General features: G+C 48.5%; 1 protein-coding gene across 1 annotated transcript in view; it reads left to right on the top strand.

Annotated features, from left to right (window-relative positions):
• TMEM132C (transmembrane protein 132C) overlaps positions 1-11,653 on the top strand; it is a 404,239-nt gene that overhangs the window by 363,901 nt on the left and 28,685 nt on the right. Inside the window, exon 5 of the mRNA XM_077159319.1 lies at positions 3,442-3,585. Coding sequence (XP_077015434.1) covers positions 3,442-3,585 — 144 coding nt within the window. The remainder of the gene's footprint in view (positions 1-3,441; positions 3,586-11,653) is intronic.

Raw genomic sequence — 11,653 nt, 5'->3', positions numbered from 1 at the left:
CTGCCCACCAGTTGTGACTATTACCCTGTTGTGAATATTAGCCATCTCTGTGCCTCGGTTTCCACCGTCTGCAGACTGTCTGTTTCATAGGTTTGTGGTGGAGATGAAAGTATTTAGCAGCACTTAGCACGAAGCACATGCCCCCCAAATGTGCCCTGCTTTTAATCAACTGCCAACTCCGAATGCCTCCCAGACACACAAGCATCGAGACAGGTTGTTTTCTGCTCTCTGGAACATGTCAGATTAAGCTCGCCCTCTCTGCAGCCCCCCTTCACATCTGCACTCCCAGTGCTGGTTTACAAGGCCAGGCGTCCGGGCTCTGAGCCATGGATGTTTGTTTAGTCCCATTTCTGGGGTTTATAAATTGAGGGTGGATGAACAGCCTGGCTTGTCTGAAGCTACACAGCCAGGGCTGGCTGAGAGCCCAGCCTGCATCCTTTCCATCACAGTAGCCCCTTTCCCATATACTTTTCTCTTCTTTTTTCTGATTTAGAACTCACATGCCATGTAATTCAGTACTATACAATTCAGTGGCTTCTAATTATTCACAAGGTTGTGCAGCCATCACTGCCATCTAATTCCAGATCATTTTCATCATACCTAAATGAAACCTTATATCCTTTAGCAGTCACTCCCCATCCCTTCCTCCTCCCAGCCCCTGGCATCTGCTAATCTACATATCGTCTCTCTGGATTGGCCTATTCTGGATATTTCATGTAAATGGAATCCCACTCTTTTAGTCTGTCAGCTGTCAGAATGTGATATACTAGAAACGGAATTGCTTTTAAAAAGTAGAATATGTGAAGTTGCAAGTTTACAGTTCTAAGGTTAATTAATTTGAAAATATCCAAATTAATGCAAGGCTATAAAAATGTCCAAATTAAGCCATCCAGGGAAAGATACCTTGGGTCAAAAGGCTGATGATGTTTAGGGTTTCTCTCTCGACTGGAAAGGCACATGGCGACACCTGCTAGCTTTCTCCCCAGGAATTGTCAGCGGCTTCCCCAGAGGTGTTTTGTTTCTTCATCTCCAAAGGTCTCTGGCTGGGTGGGCTGGGTGGGCTGTGTCGGCACTGTGGGCTCTTTCCAAGTGGTTCCCTCTTAGAGGGCTCCAGTGAGCAACCCCACCTTGAATGTGTGGAGACACATCTCCATGGAAGCCACCTAATCAGAAGCCACCATGCACAGTACGGCTCCGCGTCTTCAGCCTCTTTCCTCCTCCCGTGGGAATCCTCCGGCACTCCTGGTGGGGGCTCCCACACTGTCCTGCGTCACACCCACCCCGCAGCCACCCGGACTTTCCGGACGTGGCTCAAGTCACTTCACACCCAGCTCCTTTCCACACTGCAGAAGTAATTGTGTTCTTTACTTAAAAATTAAAAATATCCTGGAGCCTGCCCATGTCAAAAAAAAATTAAAAATATAGTTTATCCAGAAGATGGGCAAGCCAATTTGCATTTATGAGGGCAAATCAAACAACAAGGCTTGTTTTCTCAGAAGCCTTGGGCTTTTCTCCATATTTGAAGTAACAGTGATGTGAAGTGCCTTATTTTATTGAGGTTTGTTTCAGTAAAACAACAGTTCCCTGAACTCTGATGGAAGGGGGTGGAGGGAGGGAGACAGTTTAATAACACAAAAAGCCCCCGCATGACAGTCGTGCTTTGACCATGTCTTGCAAGGCTCTGGGGCAGCATTGGTGGGTGTGCTCTCAGGTCTGCTGGCCAGGGACCCCCAGTCAGTCACTCCGGAAGTGTGTCCCCTTTTGCTTAGACCGGTTTGAGTTGGGTTTCTGTCACTGGTTAATGGGCTTGTCCTGACGAGCACAGTACATGATGGCCTGCTTGCCTGTGTCTCCCTTGCTGTCCCTCTGGCCGTGCATGAGGGGGCATCCGGCTCTCTAACCCGGTGGCGTGACCGTGCTAAATGCACACACGTGTCTGTTCAATGACTGCTGAACCTTTGTGGGGATCTAGAACTTGACAGCCAGAGAGGTATTTAGAGATGATGTGGCCCATCCCTTAATCAGTCAAATGAGGACATGAAGACTCCAAAACATTAAGAGAAGCGGTCAGATTTTACAATAAGTCGTGATCATAATCCGGGACTCGATTCCCAGTGCCATCAAGCAGTAAATAGTCACCAAAATTGCCGGTCAGGAAAGTGACTTTAATTGCAGGGAACTCACCCTGCGTATCTTAGCCTGGGTGTCCTGGAAGACAGCGTTCCCTTGGCCCATTGGGTGTTTTAGTTAATTCTCTGCTCCTGAACTTGACAGCGGCCAATGGAAAGTATCTCTCATTCTCCCCAGCTTGATCTTGATGCTGCAGATTTAGGGATAGGGGAATTCAGGCAGAGGGGGGCTGCGTTTCTCTGTGTGTGTGTGTGTGTGTATGCGTGTATGCGTGCATGCACACATGTGTGTGAATACTGCATCCACCATTAAAAAAGTAATCACTATTAGTCCACGAGGGAGATTGCTGCTCTGATGAAACCATTAGCCGCGGATCATTCTGAGACGGGAAACGTCAAGACTCACCTCTGGGTCCGTTACCCGTAATGAACGGGGGCCTCTTGCTGCCTCGCCTGGAGAGTGGGCCTGTTTGTCCTGCTCCCCACGCCCTGCAAGCTCCACTCGGGCCTGTCTTCCCAGAGCTCCGTGGGCTCAGTGAGTGACCCAGGATCTGTCCGATAAATATGCATATCATGCCGCTTTCCCAGATCTCCCCAAATATATTGTCTTCACGCTCTCTGGGGCTAAAATGAGGGTACTGGCTCTAGGGGCAGAGCTGTCTTTACCTTGTCAGGCTCCCAGGGCCCCCTCACGCCTGCTGGCCCCTGGCTGCGAGCCTGTGGCCCCTGTGTCCATCCGTTCCTCCCCGCCTCCCCCTCCGGCCCTGCTGCCACCCTCTTTGGAAGACTCTGAGGTTGCATTTAGTTCCGGCTCAGATAATCTAGGACCAATTCCCCATCTCAAGATGCCTGACTTCCACCCGCCTACAAAGCTTCTTTCCCAGGCAAGGTGGCAGCATCCCAGGTTTGGGGGCAAGGACAGGGACACTTTGGGGGGTGGCTTGTCCACCCTACCTCAGTGCCTTTTTCACTCAAGCTCCCTGGATATAGTTTCTGTTGCTTACAACCCACACCTCCCTGGCGTGTGGCTTCTACCTGGTGTCTGCAATAGAGAAGAATACTGAAGACCTTTGGTGATTTTGATCGGAAGCTAGGAAGTATGTCGTAAAATAAAATTAAATTGGTGAACATTCCTGGGAAATTGTTCTGAAGAGCAGCCCCTCTGCACGCACTCCTGGGGTGGGTGCTCCCATGGGTGTTGTGCACACGAGCGGTCAGCCTGGCGTGGCCCTGGGTGGGCCTGCCCTGGAGTGACCAGGCCCAGCAGAGGTGACTGGTGCCCTTGACCCAGGCCTGTGGCTTCTCTTGGCAGGACGCCGAGCTGCTGAACACGGCCATCCTCACTGGAAAGACAGTCTCCACACCTGTCAGGGTGGTCTCAGTGGATGAGGACAGCACCGTGACGGACATCTCGGAGGCCGTGGAGTGCTCGTCCTGGGATGAGGATGTCGTCAAAGTGAGTGGATCTGCCGGCCGCTGGGGGTCCCGTGGGGACGACACGTGGGTGCCCCATTCCCGGGATCGTTCCCTCCTGTGACCCAAGAGGATAAGCCGGGGCTTTTGCCCAGGCCACTGGGTGACCCCCGAGCCGTCCCCTCTCCATCTCTCTGTCCTGCCATCAGATGACCTTGTTTTAATCACATCTGGGTATCTCAGGAGGGGGGAGCTATGCCTGAGAGCCGTGGTGAACTGCCCACTTCTGTTCCGGAAGGGTAGGCAGTATCAGCTGGAGCCGATTGCAAACCTGAGTAAGCAAGAGCTCAGGATTACTTCTCCTCCAGAGGAGCTGAAAACCTGGATTTTTTGGAAAAATTACCGTATTTTTGAGTATTGGCAAATAATTCTATTTTTAAAAATACATTAGCCAAAAAGCAAAAATAATGCCCACCTGCGGTTTGCGTTTAGTCCCTGGGTCCCCTGTATGAAGCACTGTTGTGGAGCAGGGCTTGGCAAGCGCTGGGCTGGGGGCCGAACTGGCCCACCGCCTGATTTTGTACAGAAAGTTTTATTGGAACATGGTCACTTCCGTTCAGGTGTGCCCTGTCTAAAGCTGCCTTGTGCTACAGCAGGAGAATGGTATAGCAGTGCAAGATCCTGGCCACAGGGCCTGCAAAACCAAATGTTATTTACTCTCGTCCTTCCCCAAAGCAGTTTGCCTCGAGCAGCCTCTGCTCTGGGGCCCGAGCTTCTTGGGCAAAGGCCCTTGAGAGCTGCTCTGTCCCGCAGCGTGTCATGATTTACCGATAGTGCCTGTTCAAGGAACGACACAGGGGGAGGCCACTCCCAAGCCAGAGACAAAGCATTTGGTCTTTCCCTGTATTTTTTGTAATCCCTGGAAAGAAAGAAAAAAACATAAAGATCAAAAAAAAAAGCCCCCAGAACCTGACACATAGCAGCCAGTCTTTTGGCTGGGCTGCAGTCAGAAGATGGTCCCGCAGACTGCGAGGTGGGAGAGCAGGGCGGAAGCTGCTTCTCTGGACACCCCACCCCAGCACAGACCCCCTGCAGGGTGCCGCCATCAGGGGCGGCGTTCACAGTCCTGCATTATTCTCATAGGATGGAGGGGGAGAGGAGGAGGCAGTCCTAAACCTCACTGTCCAATAGAAGTACAACGTGAGCAGTATATGTAGTTTTAAATTAAAAAAAAAATGTGGAAAGTGGGGTGCACAGTGGTAAGGTGCTCACCTTCCATGCAGGAGACCCACACTCGATTCCCAGACCATGCACCCCTCACAAAAAATACTAAGAAGGGGGAAAAAAAGTGAAAAGAAACAGGTGAAAATAATTTCAACAATATATTGTCTTTAACCCAATTTCAACATGTAATCAGTTTAAAAATCATCAGTGAGCTATTTCCCATTCTCTTTCTTTGCATGAGTCTCTGAAATCTGGTTGCGGTGCACATGTACAGCCCACCGCATTTCTGACTCGCCTCGCACACGTGAGTGCCTGATAGCCTGCTGGGGAAGCTGTACAGGATAACACGGGTCTGACTCTAGGGCAGGGGCTTGCAGACATTATCTGGCATTTGGGGCCAGATAACGCTTTGTCATGGGGGCTGCCCTGCGTGCTGTAGGAGGCTTTACAGCATCCCTGGTTTCCTCCAAGAGGTGACAACCAAGAATGTGTCCAGACACTGCCATGTCCTCTCTGGAGGCAGACTCTTCCCCATTTGAGAACCACTGGTCTAAGGGAACCCGGCTCTGCTTCTGGCTGGAGAATTATCTTGGCTAAGAGGGGACTGGCACTGGTTTGGATCCATGTCCTGTCCTCACCCAGCCATGGCCACAACCCAGGTCCTTGCTGATCATTGGTGTTTATCACGGATTTCCCAGTTGCCCTAAAGCCAGGACCTTGATAAACAAGCTCCTTTGAAAGGGAGAACTTCGACTTCCTTAGTAAGGCGCGTGGGTCTTAGTTCCTCCTCCAGAACAACTACTAAAGAACTAGAAACAGTACAGAACAGCTCCCGGAGCCATGACAGAGACCAGACACACAGTGTACCCCATTCTGGACTGGCTGGACCAGCTAAGAGACTCCGCTGCGGTGAGGTTCCCGAGAGGCGCGCGCTTCCCTGGGCTGCGGCGGTTGATGGCCGGAGCCCCTCCCTCCCTCCTTCCCAGGCCGGCTGGGAGCTTTGTATCGGCGGTTCCCCAAGCCACGGCGGCTGGCGCCCCTCCCCACGCGCGGCTTTCCGGGTCAGCTGGGAGCCTCGGAACAGCGGTCCCCAAGCCGCAGTGGCTGGCGACCCTCCCCCACAGGCGACTTCCCGGAGGGAAAGGAAAGAGTCTCCAACAGTAGTAGAGACTGAGCACGACCTAACACCAATAGTGGCATTAATGAACAACTTCTGACTACTAAAAATAGGCCCTCAGCTCAGGCAAAACTGATCAAGGTGGAAGTCGCCGATTGGGCTAACTGAAAAACAGGAAAGGGGGCAAAACAGAGCCTTCTGCTGCTGTTTCTATGGAGGCTTGGTGCCTCTGGGCTCAGCGCTGGGATTACACAGATTGCAACTGCCCCAAATGCAGAAACAGGCTGCTTTCAGGGCTCTCTACCACCTGAACTTTCCCCGCGGGAGGTGAAACACAACTCAGGTGGAATCCCTCTCTCAAGGAACTCAGATCCCAGGACTTCACAATTTGAAGCCATTAAATCCAACCTACAACCTTTCCTCTGTTTCCACCACACACCCAGCAGCAAGAGTCTTCCAAAGTTAAAGGAGCCACAACATCTTTTGCTGGTGGGACCCGCAGACAGACAAGCACCACATACTGGGCAGGATAAGAAAAGCAGAGCCCAGAGACTTCACAGGAAAGTCTTTCAACCTGCTGGGTCCCACACTCAGGGAAATCTGATTAAATGCCCAGACACCAGCAAAAAATAACAAATCACACCAGGAAAATTGAAGATATGGCCCAGTCAAAGGAACAAACCAATAGCTCAAATGAGATACAGGAGCTGAGACAACTAATTCTGAATATACGAACAGAAATGGAAAACCTCTTCAAAAACCAAATCAATAAATTGAGGGCGGACATGAAGAAGACATGGGATGAACAAAAAGAAGAAATGGAAAGTCTGAAAAAACAAATCACAGAACTTATGGAATTGAAAGACACAGTAGAAGAGATGAAAAAAACAATGGAAACCTACAACGGTAGATTTCAAGAGACAGAACATAGGATTTCTAAACTGGAGGACGGAACATCTGAAATCCAACAAGAAACAGAAACTATAGGGAAAAAAATGGAAAAATGTGAGCAGGGACTCAGGGAATTGAAAGACAATATGCAGCACACAAATATACGTGTTGTGGGTGTCCCAGAAGGAGAAGAGGAGGGAAAAGGAGGAGAAAAACTAATGGAAGAAATTATCACTGAAAATTTCCCAACTCTTATGAAAGACCTAAAATTATAGATCCAAGAAGTGCAGCGCACCCCAAAGAGATTAGACCCAAATAGGCGTTCTCCAAGACACTTACTAGTTAGAATGTCAGAGGTCAAAGAGAAAGAGAGGATCTTGAAAGCAGCAAGAGAAAAACAATCCATCACATACAAGGGAAACACAATAAGACTATGTGTAGATTTCTCAGCAGAAACCATGGAGGCAAGAAGACAGTGGGATGATATATTTAAATTACTAAAAGAGAAAAACTGCCAACCAAGACTTCTATATCCAGCAAAATTGTCCTTCAAAAATGAGGGAGAAATTAAAACATTCTCAGACAAAAAGTCACTGAGAGAATTTGTGACCAAGAGACCAGCTCTGCAAGAAATACTAAAGGGAGCACTAGAGTCAGATACGAAAAGACAGAAGAGAGAGGTATGGAGAAGAGTGTAGAAAGAAGGAAAGTCAGATATGATATATATAATACAAAAGGCAAAATGGTAGAGGAAAATATTATCCAAACAGTAATAACACTAAATGTTAATGGACTGAATTCCCCAATCAAAAGACATAGACTGGCAGAATGGATTAAAAAACAGGATCCTTCTATATGCTGTCTACAGGAAACACATGTTAGACCCAAAGATAAACATAGGTTGAAAGTGAAAGGTTGGGAAAAGATATTTCATGCAAATAACAACCAGAAAAGAGCAGGAGTGGCTATACTAATATCCAACAAATTAGACTTCAAATGTAAAACAGTTAAAAGAGACAAATAAAAGGAACAATTAAACAAGAAGACATAACAATCATAAATATTTACGCACCGAACCAGAATGCCCCAAAATACATGAAGAATACACTTCAAACACTGAAAAGGGAAATAGGCACATATACCATAATAGTTGGAGACTTCAATTCACCACTCTCATCAATGGACAGAACATCTAGACAGAGGATCAATAAAGAAACAGAGAATTTGAATATTACTATAAATGAGCTAGACTTAACAGACATTTATAGGACATTACACCCCACAACAGCAGGATACACCTTTTTCTCAAGTGCTCATGGATCATTCTCAAAGATAGACCATATGCTGGGTCACAAAGCAAGTCCTAACAAATTTAAAAAGATTGAAATCCTACACAACACTTTCTCGGATCATAAAGGAATGAAGTTGGAAATCAATAATAGGCAGAGTGCCAGAAAATTCACAAATATGTGGAGGCTCAACAACACTCTTAAACAACGAGTGGGTCAAGGAAGAAATTACAAGAGAAATTAGTAAATATCTCGAGGCGAATGAAAGGGAGAACTTCTGCAGATGGGTGAGGAGCCCATCTTTTACCCTCCAAAGGCCAGGGGGCTAACAAAAATCCAAAGTCAAATTCTTTCGGTTTTATGTAGATCTTCCCTCAGCTCTTCTTAAGTGACTTTGATATGGAGCCCATCATCAATATTTCAAGGAATATGATAGGTACCCTTAGAGAAATAAGTCTATTCAAACTGAAAACCACCTCCTGAAATGAATCTGGAATCAGTACCCCTGGCTGTTGATAAAGCATATGAAGTTGGAGGTCAGCAGAAGTTGGGGGCTGGTGTCCGAGCAGGAGGGCTTGAAGTGTGTGAACCAGCTCAGGTGGTGGCTTCATGTCTGATGGGGCCAATGGTCCTTCCAGAGCTGCTTGGGTATGGAGAGAAGGAAGGAGAAGGGAGCCGGCATTTAATGAACACCTATTATGGTGCAGCAGACACATGAGGTTGTGGATTTTGGCAAATCTGAGTTCTTTGAGAACTCGGAGGGGTCTTAGACTTTACCTGTGTATAAACTGACAGGTTGGCCTGTCACAGTTTCACAGTGCTGGCAGAAGACACAAGACTCCTGGGTCAGAGACTAAAGATGGCCAGAACTCCAGCATTTTCTTGGGCCAGTTCCCTGAGCTCCAAATGTCCTAGGATGACATGTCCAGTGCTACCCACACATGCAGTGGGTTCTGTTTCAAGAGAGGGAACCCCATGCTTAGGAAAACCAGACCTTTTTTGTTTGTTTGTTTGTTTTTAATTTTTATAAATAAGACCAATCAACATACAATATGAACATTCTTTTTTTTCCATCACATAGTTGTATATTCATCACCATGATCATTTCCTAGAACATATGCATCAATTCAGAAAAAGAAATAAAAAGAAAACAGAAAAAATTCATACATACCATAACCCTCACCCCTCCCCCACCCCAACCACCAGCACCCCAATCCACTAAACCTACTTCAACATTCATTCCCCCCATTATTTATTTATTTGTAATCCATATGTTTTACTCATTTGTCCATAAGGTAGACAAAAGAAGCATCAGACACAAGGCTCCCACAATCACACAGCCACACTGCAAAAGCTACACCACCACACAACCATCTTCAAGAAACATGGCCACTGGAACACAGCTCCACACTCTCAGGCAATTCCCTCCAGCCTCTCCACCACACCCGAACCAAAAAGGTGATATCCATTCGATGTGCAAGAACAACCTCCAGGACAGCCCCTTCACTCTGCCTGGAATCTCCTAGCCATTGACACTCCCCCTTGTCCCATTTCCCTCCTGCCCCCTTTGGTCAAGAAGGTTTTCTCAATCCCACAGTGCTGAGTCCCAGCTCACCCCAGGATCTCTGTCCCACATTGCCAGGAAGGTCCACACCCCCAGAAGTCTTGTCCCACATAGAGGGGGGAGGGCAGTGAGTTTGCCTGTCATGTTGGCTGAGGGAGAGAGGCCACATCTGAGCAACAAAAGAGGTTCTCTTGGGGGTGACTCTTAGGCCTCATTTTAAGTAGGCTTTACCTATCCTTTGTGGTGTTATGTTTCATACGATCAAACCCCAGGATTGGGGGCTCAGCCTATTGCTTTGGTTGTCCCCACTGCTTGTGAGACTATCAAGAATTCTCCACTTGGGGAAGTTGAATTTTCCCCCTTTCTCACCATTCCCCCAAGTAGACTTTGCGAATACTTTTTTATTCACTATTCAAATCCTTCTGGGATTTATTGAGGCATCACTCTGGACAAACCTACAAAATCTCATGCCCTACTCAAGGGAACCTGAATCTTTTATAATGGGCAGTAAGCATGCCTGCCCTTTGCCACAGAAGGTGACGCCATCTCTGTCTTCCAAGTCTGTGCACTGTATAAGACCATCATAAAGACAGCTCAGGGTGAAGGCCATCAGAGCTCTGCTTTGAGGATGTGCAGAAATGTCAGGGTATCCTAGAGAATTTGGCTTGGCTTTGTTGTTTCCTACTTCTGCAGTCTTGGGCAACTCATATATTCCCTCCAGTCCTCAGTCTCATCTTTAGCAAAAGGGGGATATTTGCAAAAGACCTTGTGAAGATGGAGTCTTATTGCAGGGAAAGGCCTTGACCAGTGGTTGCCACTTGGTAAGGATGCAGTATCTTTGAGTCAAGCCTGGATGCCCCAACAGGTAGGCCCTCCAGTCTAGGTAATTGCTGCTCTACTCCTGACTCTATAGATTTGCCTTTTCTGGACTTCCCCATAAATGGAATCACAGAAGGTGCTGTTTTTAAGATCCATCCATGCTGTAGCCTGCATCAGAACTTCATCCCTTTTTATTGCTGGATCCTGTCCCATTGTGTGGCTGGACCACATTCCATGCGTCCGTTCGCCTGTGGATAGACTTGGGGCTGCTGTGAATAATGGTGTTGTGAACAGTCACCTGCAAGTTCTTTGTGTGGGCTCGTGTTTTCGTTTCTCCTGAGCAGACACCTAGGAGTGGAGCGGCTTGGTCGCATGGTAAACTTGGGTGTAGCTTTCTCTGAGGCTGCTAAGCTGATGTGCAAAGTGGCTTGGTCATTTGACAGTCCCACCATGAACATTGGGGGGTTCCCCCTGGCTTCTTGGGCAAAGCCGGCAGGTCTGGCCTCACGGGGACCATGTTCTCATGTGGCAGCGATCCGTTAGGATATCCCCTTTAGACCTTCACCTTCTGATGTGCCACAGCCGCCCCTATGCCCTGTCACCTTCTAAGTGGACCAAATGTATCTTCAGCTCGGTCCATGTGAGCACGTGAATGTGCCCCCCAGGGAGGGTGTAACTGTGCCCATTTCACAAATGCTGAAGCCAAGGTTCAGGGGTTGGGGTTTTATCCTGGTTTTGCCGTGTTTTGCTTCCTCTTCCTCCTTTCCTTCCTTCCTCCCTCTCTCCCTCCTTTCCTTCCTCCCCCTTCTCAGTTTCATTCAGCCAGTATTTGTTAGCCAGCTGCTAAGTTCTAGTTCTGCGATTCTTATGGAGGAGAGAGAGGAATACGGGCTTCCTCAGGGCTCGCAGCCGAGTGAAGGGGTGACCACACCACGAGCCAGTGGTCGCTCTCTGTGTGCCCACTCACTCACTCGTCACAGCGGCCTCAGGGGCAGGCACGGCCACACTGACTCCATTTGCCAGTCGTGGAACCCGAGGCGAGAGTGGGCATAATTGGTGAGGCCGCTCAGCCGTGCGCATGGCACAGCTGGGATTCGGACCCGAGGGGCTGGTCCACAGTGTAACGGTCAGGCCCTTGGCCATTAGGCTGCACTGCCTTTTGCATGGACAGGCGCTGGGAATCAAACCCGGTCTCCAGCGTGGCAGG

This window comes from Tamandua tetradactyla, chromosome 5 (assembly GCF_023851605.1).
Source record: "Tamandua tetradactyla isolate mTamTet1 chromosome 5, mTamTet1.pri, whole genome shotgun sequence".
Taxonomy (NCBI): Eukaryota; Metazoa; Chordata; class Mammalia; order Pilosa; family Myrmecophagidae; genus Tamandua; species Tamandua tetradactyla.
This window is presented reverse-complemented; position numbering and strand designations above follow the sequence as displayed.